This window comes from Melopsittacus undulatus, unplaced genomic scaffold (genome assembly GCF_012275295.1).
Source record: "Melopsittacus undulatus isolate bMelUnd1 unplaced genomic scaffold, bMelUnd1.mat.Z mat_scaffold_65_arrow_ctg1, whole genome shotgun sequence".
NCBI lineage: Eukaryota > Metazoa > Chordata > Aves > Psittaciformes > Psittaculidae > Melopsittacus > Melopsittacus undulatus.
In genome coordinates, this window is record NW_022994497.1 from 347,628 (window position 1) to 364,756 (window position 17,129).

At 50.5% G+C, this 17,129-nt stretch overlaps 1 protein-coding gene and 1 long non-coding RNA gene across 2 annotated transcripts; one reads left to right on the forward strand and one right to left on the reverse strand.

Moving 5' to 3' along the window:
* Positions 1–456: 456 nt before the first annotated feature.
* On the forward strand, positions 457–1,399 carry LOC117438830 (olfactory receptor 14C36-like). The gene has a single exon (XM_034074211.1). It carries the CDS (start codon positions 476–478, stop codon positions 1,397–1,399), a length of 924 nt encoding a protein of 307 aa, XP_033930102.1. The 5' UTR covers positions 457–475.
* A 9,633-nt stretch (positions 1,400–11,032) lies between these two features.
* On the reverse strand, positions 11,033–12,996 carry LOC115947327 (uncharacterized). The gene is made up of 3 exons (XR_004081268.2): positions 12,723–12,996; positions 12,593–12,643; positions 11,033–11,319 (listed from the first exon to the last, which is right to left on the reverse strand). It is a non-coding gene; the product is annotated as an uncharacterized lncRNA (long non-coding RNA).
* Between the last annotated feature and the right edge of the window lie 4,133 nt (positions 12,997–17,129).

Consider the following 17,129-nt stretch of genomic DNA (forward strand, 5'->3'; position numbering starts at 1 on the left):
GGAGTGGGGGGAAAGTGCAGCCCAGGCCTGGGGAGGCTGCGTTCAGGCAGCTCTCTTGGTGTCTGCCACTGCAGGTGGCTGCTGGACATGCTCTGATGGGCAAGGAGCTGACTCTCTCTACAAAGTGCAGGGCAGCTGAGAACCAGAGTGATGGACACTGCAGCAACCTTGAGTAGGCACTAACCCACAGACACTTGAGCCCTTCTGTCTGTCCCATGCTCACTCTTCACAGTTGCCTTCAGAAACTTTCTTTGGAATTTTATCCCTAAAAAAGGTGCTTGTCAGCTGTGACACTGACAAAACAAGCAAACCAATCAACCTCAGAGACAATCATGAGCAATTCACGCTCAGCCTCTCCTATGGAGTCCAATAGTACATCAATGTGTAAATTGCACTTCTGTACCTGACATCCCTCCTGTCCTAACCCGTCACTGCCTGTTTCTCCCATGACAGTGCCCATGCCCACAGGCAGCAGATGTCCAACGGCAGCTCCATCACCCACTTCCTCCTCCTGCCATTCGCACACACGCGGGAGCTGCAGCTCTGCCACTTCTGGCTCTTCCTGGGCATCTCCCTGGCTGCGCTCCTGGGCAACGGCTTCATCATCACCAGCACAGCCTGCGACCAGCACCTCCACACCCCCATGTACTTCTTCCTGCTCAACCTCTCCCTGCTGGACCTGGGCTGCATCCTCACCACTGTGCCCAAATCCATGGCCAATTCCCTCTGGGACACCAGGGCCATCTCCTACACAGGTTGTGCTGCACAGGTGTTTTTCTTTGTCTTTTTCATTTCAGCAGAGTATTTTGTCCTCACTGTCATGGCCTACGACCGCTATGTGGCCATCTGCAAGCCCCTGCACTACGGGATCCTGCTGGGCAGCAGAGCTTGTGTCCACATGGCAGCAGCTGCCTGGGCCAGTGGCTTTCTCAATGCTCTGCTGCACACAGCCAATACATTTTCACTACCCCTCTGCAGAGGCAATGCTGTGGAGCAGTTCTTCTGTGAAATCCCCCCGATCCTCAAGCTCTCCTGCTCACATTCCTACCTTAGGGAAGTTGGACTTCTTGTGCTAGGTTTCTCTTCAGCTATTGGCTGTTTTGTGTTCATTGTGGTATCCTATGTGCAGATCTTCAGGGCTGTGCTGAGGATCCCCTCTGAGCAGGGACGCCACAAAGCCTTTTCCATGTGCCTCCCTCACCTGGCTGTGCTCTCCATGATTGTCAGCACTGGTACCTTTGCCTACCTGAAGCCCCCCTCCATCTCCTCCCCAACCCTGGATCTGGTGGTATCAGTGCTGTACTCAGTGGTGCCTCCAGCAGTGAACCCCCTCATCTACAGCCTGAGGAACCAGGAGCTCAAGGATGCTGTGAAGAAGCTGGTGACTGGATGTTTTTGAACAGCCATACAGTGCCTGCTTTCCTCTAAAAATGGCTGCCAGTGTAGGTCATGACATGCCATGTCTGTCTTTGCTGCTTTACATTTGTTTTCCTGTTTCAATTTGTGGTGATGTTGTCTTCAGAGAAATGTCAGTTTTCATCTCCTCCTGCTTAAGAAACCACCCTTGTTGTGTGACCCATAGACTTTGTGTCACTCTGGGGCTTTCACTTTATTTAAGGGAAATAAATGATCCTGCAGCAACTTCTTCTCTGTGCTATGTCCTCACATGGCAGGAATGAAGGGGAATGAAAGCAGCTTTGTGGCTCCTCTAGCTCTGGCATGGCTGCTCTGTGCCTGGAGCAGGAAGAGCTCTTGGGGAGCCCAAGGGTCGGAGCTGTTGTGCTGGTGTGAGGAGATGGGATGGCAGGGGGGGGGTTGCAGACCTTTCAGGGTGTAGTGGGCAGGAGAGCAGGGGACACAGGGGTCCCTGCAGGGGACTTCCCTGCAATGGCCCAGGCTGGGGCTGCCTGGCTGGGAACAGCCCATTGGAAAGGTCTGGGTGGGCAGGAGCTGGACAGGAGCGTGTGCCCTGGCAGCAAGGGAGGACAGCAGCATCGTGGGCTGTATGAGCAGGAGCACAGCAGGAGAACAAGGGAAAGGATGCTTGGGAATGCTCCATTCAGGTTTCAGATCCCCAGTTCAGGAATGCTATCAGCAGGCAGGACTGGGTTTAGCAATGGGCCCTCAGGACAGGCAGGGACTGGAGCATGATGTCGTGGTTAAAACCAAGTCTGCACAGCTCATTCACTCACTCCCCCCCTTGCTCCCCTGACTCCCAGAGAGTTAGGAAGGAGAATCCAAAGAATGTAGCCCCCCGGGCTGAGATAAGCACAGTTTAATAGCTAAGGCATGACACAAATCACTGCTGCTACTACTACTACAAATAATAATGATAAAGCAAACAACAAGCGAAGAGAATACATCTCACCAGCCACCGACCCATAACTCACCCCACCCTGCCTAACCGAACACTGACCGATACCTCCTCCATCCCCCCAGACTTCCCCAGCCCTTCCGGGTCTCTCCCCGTTACATCCTGGATAAGACATGCTATGGTATGGAATACCTCTTTGGCTAGCCTAGGTCAGGTGTCCTGTCTCTCCTTCCTCCCGGCCTCCCCTCCTCCCTGGCAGAGCATGAGCTCAGAAAAGGACTTGGACAGACGAAATATTTCAGCAATAACTCAAAACATACTTGCTATCAGCAACCATTCCCAGCCCGAAAGTCAAAATACAGCACTGCACCAGCTACCAAGAAGGAGAAAAATGACTGCTACTGCTCAAACCAGGACAGGAAAGGATGGGGTATCTGGGCTTACCCAGCCCAGAGAAGGGGAGGCTGATGGGGAGGTGGTGCCTGGTGGGAGGACAAAAGGCAATGGGGTATAGTGACAGAGGTGAGGTTGAGCCAGGACAGAAGGAAACCTTGTTCCCATAGGCTCAGGCAAGTGCTGCATCCGGTCACCCCGAGAGGCTGTGCAGTCTCTGGCCTTGGGGATTTCCAACTCAGACTGAATCAAGCCTTGAACCAAGTGCTCTGATCCTGTCCCTGATGGGTTAGACTGGAGGCCTCCTGGGGTCCCTTCCAACCTCTGTTCTCCTATGATCCTACAACGATGGGGTTATGAAGAGCCAAAAAGATGCCTCGAGGGCTGGAGGACATCTTAGCTCTGCCTGCCCCATCCCTGGCAGTGCTAAAAGCCAGGATGGATGGGAGTCAGGTTTGCTCTAAGGCTGTGTTTTGCCCAGATCTGACGTTCACAAAGGATGTCAGATGAAATCCCAGAATCATTTCATTTGAAAAGACCCTTGGGAACATCGAGTCCAGCCATTGACTGCTGTGCTCTAAGGGCTGGAGCACGTCCCCGATGAAGAGAGGCTGAGAGAGCTGGGGGTGTTCTGCCTGGAGAAGAGAATGTTCCAGGCAGACATCTTAGCATCTGCCCATAGCTAATCTGGGCCTGCGAAAAATCTGGAGAGGGGCTTTTTACACGAGTGTGCAGTGACAGGAAGAGGGGGAATGGATTTAAGCTGAAAAAAGGGAGATTTAGCTTGGACATTTGGAGGAATTTTTTCTATTTGTGGGTGGTGGGACACTGGCACAGGGTGCCCACAGGATCTGTGGCTGCCCTATTCCTGGAAGTGTTCAAGGCCAGGTTGGTTGGGAGTCATCTTCTGTCTGAAGCAGTGCTTTGTCCAGCTCTAATGCTCACAAGGGATGTCAGTTGAAATTCAAGTTCATTGTAAAGTTCTCTATATGTACTCATGACTCGGATGACTCTGGTCTGTATGAGGGAGGCTCAGCATGGCCTCAGACTCATTTTGACTGTGTTGTTTATGTACTGGCTTAACACTGATGATATTTTTTGTGGGTGGGTTATAAAACATTCTCTGTATGACTGAAAACTTGAAAAGTATTGAAACAGGGAGAAGTTCTCAGCTTTTTACACATTAGTGCAGAGCCAGGAGAGCTGTAGTGTCCCATTGGTGCTTTCCCATTTGTCCTGTGCTCAAACTCACACTGCCTGTAAGATGCCTTCACACACATATTGATCTTAAGAACCCTCACCAACACCTGTCCTGTGCTGAGAGCAGGGCAGCAGAGTTTCAAAGGGCAGATCAAGGAGCTCTCATGGGGAGACTCCCCAGTGGAGATAGGAAAGAGAAATGTGTGTCAAAAGGTGGACTTGTGGTGCAAGAGGTCACCCAGAGGGAGTCTGGCTCAGCCCATGGCTTTGTGTTTCAAGGCACAGACAGCCATGGGTGCAGAGATGGGACTGAAGGGACAGAAATGCCAGGGGAGAGCTGGCTGGGAAAGCAAGATGGGTGTCAGCAGCCTGAAGGGAAAGAGGTGCAGGCATGGGCCAGTGCAGGACAGCCTGCAGCAGAGATGAGGGAGGATTCTGGCAAGGCTGAAAGGCAAAAGAGAACAAAAGGTCTCTGTCCCCTGCCCTATGGCACTTGCCTCTTTCATCAAGGCCTGGGAGGAGAACTTTCATTCTCAGGGTTTCAGGCTCTACTTCTCCAAGGGCTGTGCTCAGGGCTTGGCCTTTCTGCTTCATCAAACACACCAAGGGTGTTCTCACCATCAGACACCTGCACTTTGCCTTTGTCTGCTGTAATCACAGCCTACAGGTACTTGCTTTAATGAGTCCCTGGGGAGGCTTTGTGAGGAACAGCCTCAGTGGGGCCCATTAATGCTGAAGGGACTTGGGGCTTTGTTTCTGACTTGCACTTCTTGAGAGCTTTCTTCAGTCTCCTCTCACTACTTGAGGCTCACGCACTCAGATCAAATACACCATGGGGCTCATTAAAACCTTTGGGTTTAGTTAAGTCTTTCATATCACAAAGAACAATTGGAGGATTCCAAGAGCAGGGAGATTACAAAGATAATCTGATAAAAGCTATTTGAAGGTATTTATTTTATCACTTTTCAGTTCAGAAATGTCTGTGTGTTCTGGAATGCCGGCACAGGGATCACTGGAACCTGCCAGGGCCCTGCCACCTTCCGCAATGCCCGGTGGGCTTCCGTGAGCCTTGCTGGAGCCAGGCAGGTCCCCTTGTGCTGAGCTCCCAGTGACAGCACCAGCAGCTGCACTGCCCAGGCCTGCTCCTGCCCTGACACCTTCTGAGCACCTCTGACCCCAGCAGCTCCTGCACACACAAGGCTCCTGCTTTGCCCCCAGCACCTCTGCAGGCAGAGCTGAGCTCCAAGCACATCAACAAGCCCAGGGCTGAGCTCCTCCTCACCCATGCCCTGCTCCTACAGCTGCCGTGGCACCAGCACATCTCCTGACAGCTTCTCCTCCCTTCACAGCAGCACCCACAATGTCTTTGCAGCCACACTCAAACAGGATGGCAAAGTCAAAGCACACGGCCCTGGATGTGCAGGGCAGCCACGGCAGATGCAGCTCCCGACCCTCAGAGGAGGGGTCTCCTCTGCACTGGTTCCTGCAGGGCTCTGGCTCCTGCAATAGCCCCCGCTCAGCTCAGCGTGGGGGCCCCATTTGTCACAATGGGCAAATCCACAGCGACCGCCAGGGCTTTGTGATGGCGGCAGCATCGTGCCCATGGCCACTGGGCACCCAGGGGTGCTGCGGGAGTCACTGCAAGGGGGGGGCACCAGGCTCTGCCCAGCCGGCTCGGGGAGGTCCCTCAGGGGCTGCTCTTCCTCAGTGTCTTTGGTGCGGAGGTGCAGCATGCGAGGGGTCACAGCTCAGCCTGGGCAATGGAACAGGCGTCACAGCACCTACGGCAAGTGCAGAGTGACCCACATTGGCACAGCAGAGAATCCTGGAATCCCAGACTGGGTTGGGCTGGAAGGGACCTTAAAGCTCATCCAGATCCAACCCCTGCCATGGGCAGGGACACCTTCCACTGCAGCAGCTTGATCCCATGGCCTGTGTCTCTGTGCACTCCCAGAGCATCCTGGGGATACCCCTAGAGAATCCCAGAGAAGGCTGCAGCACCTCCAGAGCACCCCATGGACCCAGTCAGAGCTCATGCATCACAATGACCTTGGGGACATGGGGACCACAGGGGTGGCTGATTCTGGAACTCCCCATGTTCAGGTGTGCGAGGCCATAGAACCCCACAGAACCCCTCAGCAGTGGCACCGGCATCTCAGAAACAGACCAAACAATGGAAATATTTGTAACCCTCAGGAGTTTCACTGAATCGGGATATTAAGGAAGTAACAGAGTGGAAAGTTACTGCTGAGCACTTAGGAGACTATCAAAGGGATGCCAGAAGCAAAATAAAGGTGTTCAGATTTCACCAGAACTGGAGTCTGTCTTTGATACCCCACAGCACAGGGTGCCCACAGAAGCTGTGTCTGCCCCATGGCTGCTGTGTTCAAGGCCAGGTTGCACACAGGGCCATGGGATCAACCTGCTCTAGTGGAAGGTGTCCCTGCCCATGGCAGGGGTTGGAGCTGCATGAGCTCTAAGGTCCCTCCCAGCCCAAAGCGGGTGGCAGCCCATGATGCTGGCACTGCCATGGGCTCCCTGGCAGGTGAGTGCTGGGCCTGGCTCTTGCCCTGGCTTCTGGGCCACTGCAGTGGGTGCTGCATGTGAGGAGGGATGTGGGAAGAGGCTCTGTGCTGGCTGAGGTGCCATGGTCCTGCTGGGACCTGGGCTTCCCACCCAGGAACCCTGTGGGCAGGGACTGGGGCTTTGTCACTGCTGTCATTGCAAGCAGGGCATCCACTATACAAGGAGCTTGTGTTGTTCTCTGCTCCGTTCCCACTTCTGCCTAGGACACCTCATATCTGCAGCCCAGCAGCACTGCCTGTAGCACCCCCAAATTGAACCTCACCCCACCATCACCATGGGCCATGCCAAATGAAACTGGGGACCCAAAATCCTGGAATGGTCCCACCCCCACCCCCAACCGGAGATGCCCAAAAATACAGCTTTCTCCCCCCCAAAGACAGCAGCCCCAAAACACTCCTTGTTGCCCCCAAACCACACACCATGGGGTGCTGCAGAACAGACTCAGTCAGAGACCAATATGATCAGACAAAAAACCATTTATTGCAAAGCATTAACTCCTTATATACTATTGCTTACACACACCTACAGCAATTTGGCATATCATGATTGGATACTTGTCCTGAAGAACCTTAGTGACTAACATAGAATTGGTTAAGGACAGGTGTGAGAACTTGACCTCGAACGCTTGCCAACAGTCCACAGTTCTCATCACTCAGTGAATTACAGCTTCTTCTTATCTTGCTTGCTTAGGCTTCCTCAGGCCTCCCACGGCCTTGCTGTATCCCTCGGAGTTATTCAGAGCTCATGTACCAAATATCCATTCTCCTGTGAGAACTGTCTCCACATCTCCCCCTTTTTCTCTCTACTAAAAGTTTTTTACAATTTGGGATATTTGCTCTGTCACTGCTGGACTTGTGTAACATAACAACCCACTACTCTAGGCAGCATTATTTCAGTAAGATTAGTGTGATTTGAAGTCACTTGAACCTTTATAACATGTGGCATACCAGTGAATCCTACACACCATGTAACAGGTTGGAATAATGGGGATTTAACAGATGTGCTCAGTGTACTTGTCCATTATGTTGTTGAGTTCTGGGGCTTTATATGTTTTGCTGGCAGTCAGTATGGTCCTGTTGATAGCTGTACACAGCTGGGCCTGCCCTTTTCTCCTGTATGGCTCTCTGATAACAGCGGAGGCCATCCCTCACATCAAGGTCTGGCATGGCATGTGTCTCCACCGCCCTATGCCTGCTGGGTTGCAGCCAGCAGCGGAGCTAAAGGTTCTCCTTGGTGGCAGACACAGAGGCCAACCCAGTCTTGCCCTTGACTGTGGTATCAGGCATTTGGTCAACATCAGTCCTTGCACCTTGTTGTCAATGCAGAATTTCACCTGCTTAACCCAGTAACAAGTCACTACTATAGCAAAGCACACACAGATTTACATTAGCAGAGTAACTATCACAGAGTGCATCAGCATGTTGAAGATGCTGATGACAGCAAGTGACTAACCAAAGAAATTCCTTACAGTGGAGCTCTCCCACCCTCTTAATTTGTTCCATTACCTGCTTTGTAACAGTGCCATCATATTAGAATCTTTCTAGCTTTTGCCTTAGCATTTTCTAGCATCTGCTGCAAATTTGCATTCTTTAACATCTCTTTTACAAGTGACAATTCCATACAATACAAGGTATAGCTTCTTATTAGCAACTGGCTAGTAAATACAGGTGGTTTTATATGCAGAATCACAACCTCTAATAATAGCTACTTTACAAGCACACATATTCAAGCTGTTACTTTTCAGTTGCCCCCAAGTGATGTTTTGCAATCATTCGTTTCTCTCTATCTCATTCTGCTTGGGGTGTTCACGGTCAGCTCCTGTAACTGATGCATTGAGTTCTTCCACTCATCTGTCCAGCTCATGGCAAAGCTTGACAAACTTTGCAGGCAGCTGCCACGGACCTGTAGGTAGGAGGACAGAAATACACTCCCTATCCCAGGTTATCAGTTCTTGAGAAGCAGACAGCTTAAAGCAATTCCTTAAAGCAGAAGCATTCTGATGCAAACAGAATGTGAAGCAGCTGCAGAAATAGACTGCACAGTGTTAACAGCCAAAGGGGTTTGCTCCATCATTACACTCCCCCCCCTTTTTTTTTCTCACACAAGCAGAATCAAAAGCAATACTTCCTAATCCCTATGGCTCAGACCACATTGGAACATTATAAGGGGGGGGCTTCCTTGAACCCTTTCTATTTGATCAGCCTGTCAGTGTCCCAAGAAAGACGAGACCCTTGTGTCTGACCAGCCTGTCTGCATCCCATTGTGGGAACCATACTGGACAGCTGACTGTATCGGAGGGTGATTCGACCAACCTGTTCAGGGACCCATGCTGACAGCATTACTGAATCAAATCCCTTACATGCTGTTGATAGTACACTGGCTGGAAAACAAGCTTGAAGCAATACACAACAAAACTACAGTCACTAATAACAGCTAAAATGAGTTAATTATTTAGCATGCATAAAATTCTTACCCAACAGGTGTCCCTATGGGGACCAGGCAGGGTCAGCCCATCAGCTGATCCCAGAAGTTCCAATGAACTTCTCCACTCTTTTTTTACCAGTCGCTCACCCTCCTTTGCACAGCCTGCCTGCCTTCTCAGCAGCAACAACCATAAATCCCTGCTGCACTTTTGCATTAACCCTTTCTTGCCCCAAATGTTAAACTGCTACCCATTAAAAACATCTACATGAAACCAACAACACAAAATATACAGAACACTCCTCCCTCATCACACACATACACACGTATGGGATACCACAAGCACACTCCACACAACTACAATATTTGAAACACAAAATCCAGACAATCATTACTCCCACTACATGGTCCCACATACAGAACATGGTGCAAGGAGCTCGTGAAGACTATCAGGAAACCAGCTCCGAGAAGCATCATTGCAGTGCAAGGTGGCAGGCTCAACCTTAGCGGGCATCCCCACAGAGGCTCTGCCTCCCTCACATTGCATGAGGCTTGGGCTTTTATACTGACCAAAATGCACACTCATTCCGACACAGGTGGCCAGCCTATGTTGGAAGAAGTGGCCAGCAGTATCTATAAAGGTTTCCAAGGGTTGATAGAAACATGGACATGCTTATATTTACCAACTTCTAGTTCATGAGTATCACAGAGACTGTACCAAAGGAGTTGTATATAGGGTCCCAAATCTACGGTCTGACACATTCTGCCCGATACCCCTGATAAGAGCATACAAGAGACCATCCCATCTTGGGTGGGAAGCGCACATACCAGCACACACACCACGGGAAACTGTGCAATACATCCACATCCCTCACCTGTCTCCCTTCTCCCTTTACAGCTGCCCATTTATCAGGAGGATCTGGGGGATATAAATCAGGCTTCTTTTCCGGATGAATAGGCTCCAGGTCAGAAGTACCATCCAGGTCAGCATTGGCATTATCAGGCGTCAGAATCTCAGGATCACAACAGCAAACTGATGAACGTGCACAGGCTCCTTCTCAGGGTCAATAGGAGATGGGTCGAAAGGGTCATCTTCATCCCCATCCTCAGTCTTCGCTGCCGCAGCGGCAACCAGCAGAGGTTCAGGGGGGAGCCCACTGGTCTCCATGATCTCATTTTTTGACTTTAAGGTCTCTAAAACAGTTCTCCAAATGACTAACAAACTTTTCACAGCATCATTGCCTTTCGTGGCTGCATTCCACAGTTTAACTCCTGCCCCATTCCACAAAGAGATCTCAAGTCTGACAGACTCATCAATCTCTGGGTAATGAGTCTTCAACCATTTCAGCACCAAATTTAAGTCTGTCTCTTTCAAGGTTGCTCCCTTCATCTTGAGAAGGGCTGAAAACATCCATAAATCAGAGGCTTCTTTCTTAGTAATTTTCTCCCAAGTCTCGAGATTAAAAGCTTCACCAACTCCCACAATTAACTCCTTACTCCAGAGCAACAATCTTTTTAGCATAGCTTCATCATAGTCTGTCCCTCTCACAGAGAGGATATGTTGGAAGAGCTTAAGTATTACTTCTTCTTCTTTACTTAACTGTTTTCCCATCCTTAAGCCCCCTTCCAACCGTCCGGCTGCTCACCTTATTTGCACTGCGCAGTGTCTCCGGGCTCACAAGGCTCCGATCCGAGGATTCCCTCCTCCGAGGCTTCTGCCTCCCAATCTTGGTCCAGCCAGATCGATTCCAGCCAATTTCTTCACGGCCCAGCGATTCACACCCTCTTCCATTTCAATGTGAACTTATAGAGGGTCCCTGTTCGGGCACCATTTGCTGCAGAAAGGACTCAGTCAGAGACCAATATGATCAGACAAAAAGCCATTTATTGCAAAGCATTAACTCCTTATACACTATTGCTTACGCACACCTACAGCAATTTGGCATATCATGATTGGATACTTGTCTTGAAGACCCTTAGTGACTAACATAGAACTGGTTAAGCACAGGTGTGAGAACTTGACCTCGAACGCTTGCCAACAGTCCACAGTTCTCATCACTCAGTGAATTCCAGCTGCTTCTTACCTTGCTTGCTTAAGCTTCCTCAGGCCTCCCACAGCCCTGCTGTATCCCTCGGAGTTATTCAGAGCTCATGTACCAAATATCCATTCTCCTGTAAGAACACTGTCTCCACAATGTTACCTATTTCTTGAGCTGATGGCTGAAGAATTTTGCAGAAAGCTGGACAGTTACAGAGTTCTAAGAGATACAAGAGCCTGCTATGGGCACAGCCTTTTTCAGGGTGAGAATATGGCCTTGGGAAGAGGTCATAACCATGTCTTGTTACAGTATTACATTCATACTTACAGAGGTAATGGATGTTAATAATCTCTTTGGAGTAATCACCTATGAAAGAATAAGATGGTAAGTGCATTGTAAAAATTAGAGAAACTAAGGAAGGCTGATCTAAATAAGTTTTGAATGGATACTAGTTGTTGTAATGAGCAGGTCTTGGGGTTTTTGATTGGATGTAACATTTCAGTTGGAGGAATGCTATGCATCAAATAAATATTTACTGCAGAAACCTTTAAGTATGCATTACCTTGGGATGCTTAATCTTAAGTGCTTATTAAAGGTAAGAGTTACCAATACAAATACAGAGATGTTCAGTGTGCTACCATTGTACATCATCTGTAGCTCCACATGAAAATATCAAAGTTTATGTGAGACTGTATATTAATATGAACTGGAATTATGTGCTCATCTAATCTTGAAGCTGAAATACAAGTTTAGGAATCTTGTCAAAAAGCAGATGCAATATGCTGTCAGCAAACCTATAACTCCACATCAGCAACTTACCTACAGGGACACAAAACCATTAGGTTTTAAGTAAAGATTCCCCTAAACTACAGCACAGGAGAGAAAGAAACCCTGGACTTCAAACTGGTTTTACTGGGGGATAGGTGGAAGTATGCTTTCACTGTGCCAAATGAAAGTTACGATTAAGAGAAATTCCTATCTGTTTGCAGAGACAGGATTTAAGTACTCACTGCAGCTGTTCTAAAAGACACTGAAGTTTCTTAGTTTTATTAAGCTAGCATCTCCAGAAAGCCCCTGGCTTGTCTGGGGTCACAAAGCCTTAATAAAACACAAGCACTTGAAACGTGAACCCTGTCCCAGCTGAAAAGTTTTAATAACTCCTTGGACATAAAAGTTTGCTTGAAAAAACCCACCAACATCTGGTGTTTTTAGTTAAGGCTAGGAAGAATGACAGATGTGTTGCAATTGATCAACAGAACCTTTAAGACAAATCAAACTGCAAGGTAGGGCGTATTGACTGATGGTCTTTAAGTAAAGTGGAGAACACAGGCACTAAATCACAAGTAGAGGCACAATACCCAACAGAAGTTTGCAAAGCATATAATCTTGCTGAACTAGTAAGACTTCTCCTTTCCCTCCAGTATATTTTAGACTCAAGCAAGTGCTGCAGGTCCAGTCTACTAATAGCTGCAGGATTCCATAACCCATCTGTCACTGCAGATGCTCCAATAAATAACAAGAAGAATAAAAGCAAGCAACAAATCATCTAAGACCATTAGTCAGCTCTCCCTGGACACTGCAGTCTTCCTAGAGTACCGGCTGTTGAAATACAACATACTGATTTTGTTGTTTCATTTACCTTAGATTTATTTGCCTCTTTCCTTTTATCAGTGCTCAGAACTTCTTTTCTCTGTAAGGCAAGAAGGTATTCAGAAAGTACACCACCACATTCTCCTTTACACATCCTGTTAGCAAGAACTGATACATACCAAACTGTAAACTTCTATGTTTATTTCAAAGTCCTTTGACACATCGTGCCTAAAAGGGAGAAGAAGGGAAAAATGAGTTAACAGACTGAAGCAAAGAGGTGGCCCTTTTAAATTATACTACTTACTTCTTTCCTCTTTCTACTCCTTAAACTCCCATTTCCCCTGCGGCACCGAAAAAGGGAGCGTGTGCTGCCACCGTGTGTCCGAACGGCGGTACTGCAGGTGGTGGAGGTGGGGGGGCGGAGCGGCTCCGGAAGCCGCTCGCTGCTGCCGTCATGTGTCGGTGCTGAAGGGAGGGGGGGGCAGCTCTGTCGAAAATTCAGCATTGAAATGGGGGGCGACGGGGGAGAAAGCGGCTGGGGGCCACTGTCCGGTTCTACCGTGTGTCCTTCGGGGGGCAATCCGCGGCAAACCCGGTCGGGAAAGCGGAGGTGCGGCGCCGAGAGACGACTGATGCTGCCATCATGTGGCCAATGTTCGGTACTGCACACGGTGAAGAAAGGCGGCTGCGCGGGTGGCGCCTCAGCCAATCAGAGGAGTGGGGGGGCGCCGCCCGCGAAGGGCGTGGCTAGCAGCTTGTCACGTGCACAGAAGCCAATCAGAGGAGTGGGGGGGCGCTGCCGGAGCCGGGCGGGACTAGGAGCGATTGACAAACGCCGCAGCCAATCAGAGGAGTGGGGAGGCCCGTGTAGAAGCCGAACTGAAGCGGGGCGGGACTAAGAGTGACTGACAGGCGTCCCAGCCAATCGGGGTGTGGAGGGGTGCCGCCGAGCCGGGGCGGGACCGTACCGGACCGAGCCGAGGCGAATCATGGCGGGTAACGGGACTCGGCGGAGGCACACGGGGGGGCAATGGCAGCTGTCGGCTCCCCGGGGACCCCATGGAAGCCACTCCGGTCCCTCCGGGCGGCTCCGTCCCCCTCAGGCGGCTTCGGCTACGTTCGGTTCTCTTCGGGCGGCCCCGCCGCTCCGGGAGGGTTCGGCTTCGCCACAGCCAATCAGAGGAGTGGGGGGGCGATGTCTGAAAGGGGCGTGGCTACGAGAGGGTGACGTGTGCCGCAGCCAATCAGAGGAGTGGGGGGGCGCCGCCGGAGCCGGGCAGGACTAAGAGTGATTGACAAGCGCCGCAGCCAATCAGAGGAGTGGGGAGGCCCGTGTAGAAGCCGAACTGAAGCGGGGCGGGACTAAGAGTGACTGACAGGCGTCCCAGCCAATCGGGGTGTGGAGGGGTGCCGCCGAGCCGGGGCGGGACCGTACCGGACCGAGCCGAGGCGAATCATGGCAGGTAATGGGACTCGGCGGAGGCACACGGGGGGTCAATGGCAGCTGTCGGCTCCCCGGGGACCCCATGGAAGCCACTCCGGTCCCTCCGGGCGGCTCCGTCCCCCTCAGGCGGCTTCGGCTCCGCTCGGTTCCCTTCGGGCGGCTTCGCGCTCTTGTGGTGCACTTCGTAGTTTTGGCCACAGGAGGGCGGCAGCTCCCGTTGCTCTGAGCCACCCCTTTGCTTCCCCTCCCGCATCTCCGGCACCTGCAGTACCGAGCTTTGGACACAGGATGGCAGCAGCGAGCAGTGCCCCGAGCTACGCCGTGCCCCCCCCCACCTCCAGCTCCTGCAGTACCGACGCTTAGACACGAGGTGGCAGCACACGCTGCAGAAGCAACGGCCTGAGAGCAACGGCCGCTCCCCTCCCCGTTGACAGCCTCCGGGGACCCCAGCTGCTGAGTGGGGACAGTTTGCAATATTGGGGCTGGGGCAAAGTTGCTCAGGGAACTTTTATTCGAGTCTCTTTCAGACTTTTATTGCTTTGTGGGGATTTATAATCACATTCTTCTCTTTTGCTTTTTATTTTCTTTACGCGTTTTATTTATTTCCTTTTTCATTCATGTTTTTTTCCAGCTGTCCTTGTCTTTTATTCTCTTTCAGTAACGTTTTTTAGGCGTCCCATACCTAAAATGAGGTAAGAAATGGGCAAACATGGGTTAGAAAATTAAAAAAATGGTTCAAAACACCTTACAAATGGTCCAAAGTGGAACACAAGTGGCCCAAAATGGATTAAAACAAGCAAGAAATGGGTAAAAATGGGTTAGAAGTGGGCAAAAATGGCTTACAATGCGGGAGATGTGGATAAATTTGGGACAGAAACAGCCACAGACTGGTCAGAAATAGCCCCAAAAAAAGATTTAAAGGGGTTAGAAAAGGGAAAGATGGGTTAGAAATTGCCAAAAACGGCTTAAAACTGGTAAGAAATGGGCAAAACTGGGATAGAAATGGCCATGAATTGTTTAGAAATACACTAAAATGGCTTAAATAGGGTAGAAATGGGGAAAAATGGCTTAAACCAGGTTCAGAAATGGGCAAAAATGTGTTTGAAGTGGCAAAAAAATTGGTTAGAAGAAAAAATAGTTTAGAAATGGACAAAATGGCTTAAACCAGGTTAGAATTGGACACATAAGGGTTGCAAATGGCTAAAAATGGGTTTAAATCTAGTTAGAAGTGGCCAAAATTGTGTTAGAAATGGTCAAAAATGGCTTAAAGCTGCTGACAAATGGGAAAAAATGGGTTAGAAAAATAAAAAAGTTGCTTAAACAGAGTGAGAAAAGGGCCAAAAAAAGAGGGAAATTTTAAGAAATGGCTTTAAAAGGGTTAGAAGTCACCAAACACGGGTTAGAAATGGCAGAAAGAATTTAGAAATAGCAAATAAAACAGTTTAGAAGTGGTCATAAATTAGTTAGAAACAGCCATGTTACGGCATCTTCTTGGAATCAGGGGCTAAGTACACACCTCATACATACAGGAGTTAAACCAAGCTAGGAAAGGGCAAGACCAGGCTAGAAATGGGTAGGAAATGGACCAAAATGGTTTGGAAACTGCCAGAATGGCTTCAGAAGAATTAGAAATGGGCATCAAGAGGTTAGAAATAGCCTGAAGCAGATTAGAAATAGGCAGGAGCAGCCTAAAACAGGACAGAAATGGCCATAAATACTTAAGTAACCAAAAATAGCTTAAAACTAGTCAGGAATGGGATGAAGTAAAATGGAAATGCCTGTTAATTGTTTAGAATTAGTCTTACTGAGGCTTACCTGAACCTAGCGACCGTTTCTCACTGTGCAGCTTCTCAGACAGCCAACATGCAAGATCCATTCCCTGGGCATGATGCTCCAGCTTCTCAGCTGTTGGGACTCTGCTCTGGGAGGGGCCGTTTCTGCCTGACCTGGATACTGCTGGTTCTCTTTCTCCCTGCCATCTGGGCTTGCTTCTTCCCCGTGCTCTTCTTTATCTATCTCTGCCACGGATTCTGCTGCTTCCTGCTCTCACAGCCAAGCAGTGGAGAAAAGAGAACAGTGAGGGATTTTTTAATGGACAAATCCCATGCAAGCATTTCACAGGAGAGACAATCCCCTACAAAAATTCTTACCTATGAAACCCAACAGCCGCAGCCACTGCAGCCATTAGCGAGGGCCTGTGCTTGAGCTGCCTCTGCATCTGGAATAGGAAGCATTTATGAAGAAACCTGATGGCTTTACTGGAGCTAAGCAGTTGTCCAAAGATGGGAGAAAGCAGGAGAGCAACAGCAGCAACTGAAGTCCTTAACAGAAAGGCTGGGATGAGCTGGCCTCCCCCAGGGCTCAGCCCAGCAAGGTCTGTGTGCAGAACAAAAGGAGGGCAATGCACCCTTCCCCCTTCTCATTTCTCCGAGAATCCCAGTCTCCAGATCCTTCAGCACCTTAAAGCTACAGTCAACAGTCTCATTTCCCAACTAAGTACAAGATTAGATCAGAAAAAAAAGCAGGGAACGCCTTGGCTGCTTTAGAAACAGCTATTTCAACCCTGGCCCCTTTCCCTCCCAGTGCAGGTACAGTGTGAATTACGGACCTCCAGGTAACCGCCCCCCCCCCCCCCCCCCCCCCCCGTGCCTTCACTCCCCTCAGTACCGAGCACCGAGAGGCTTCCCGTGCCGAGCGGCCAGCAGGTAGGAGAGGCCCCTCTGCGCACGCCCAAGGCACGGCCGGGCAGCCGGGCCCGCTCCCCTCCCCGGTAAGCCCGGCCCCGCGGTGGGCTCGGCTCTCACCTGCTGCTGCCGGGACCCGGACCTGGACCCGGACCCTGCCCGCCGCCATGCTGCTCCCGGGGGCTGCGCCTGCCACACCGAAACGGCGCGGAGGGACCGGAGCCGGCGGGCGGCCACCGGACTGCGGACGCATGGAGCCGCGTTTGCTACAGCCCGCCGGAAACCGGCGGGCACCACGTGACACTGGCCACTTCCAGGGACAGGGAGCACCACGGCTCATGCGCGGAGGCAGGGCTGCAGTACCTAACCTGGACACAAGATGGCAACAGCAAGCGGCGCCCACAGCCGAAACGCCCCCCCCCACCCTCCCAGCCCCCCGATCATTGTCATGTCATCCT

What these genes read in the sequence shown, in the direction of transcription:
- LOC117438830 (XM_034074211.1), top strand. Translation starts at nt 476, where the DNA reads ATGTCCAACGGCAGCTCCATCACCCACTTCCTCCTCCTGCCATTCGCA.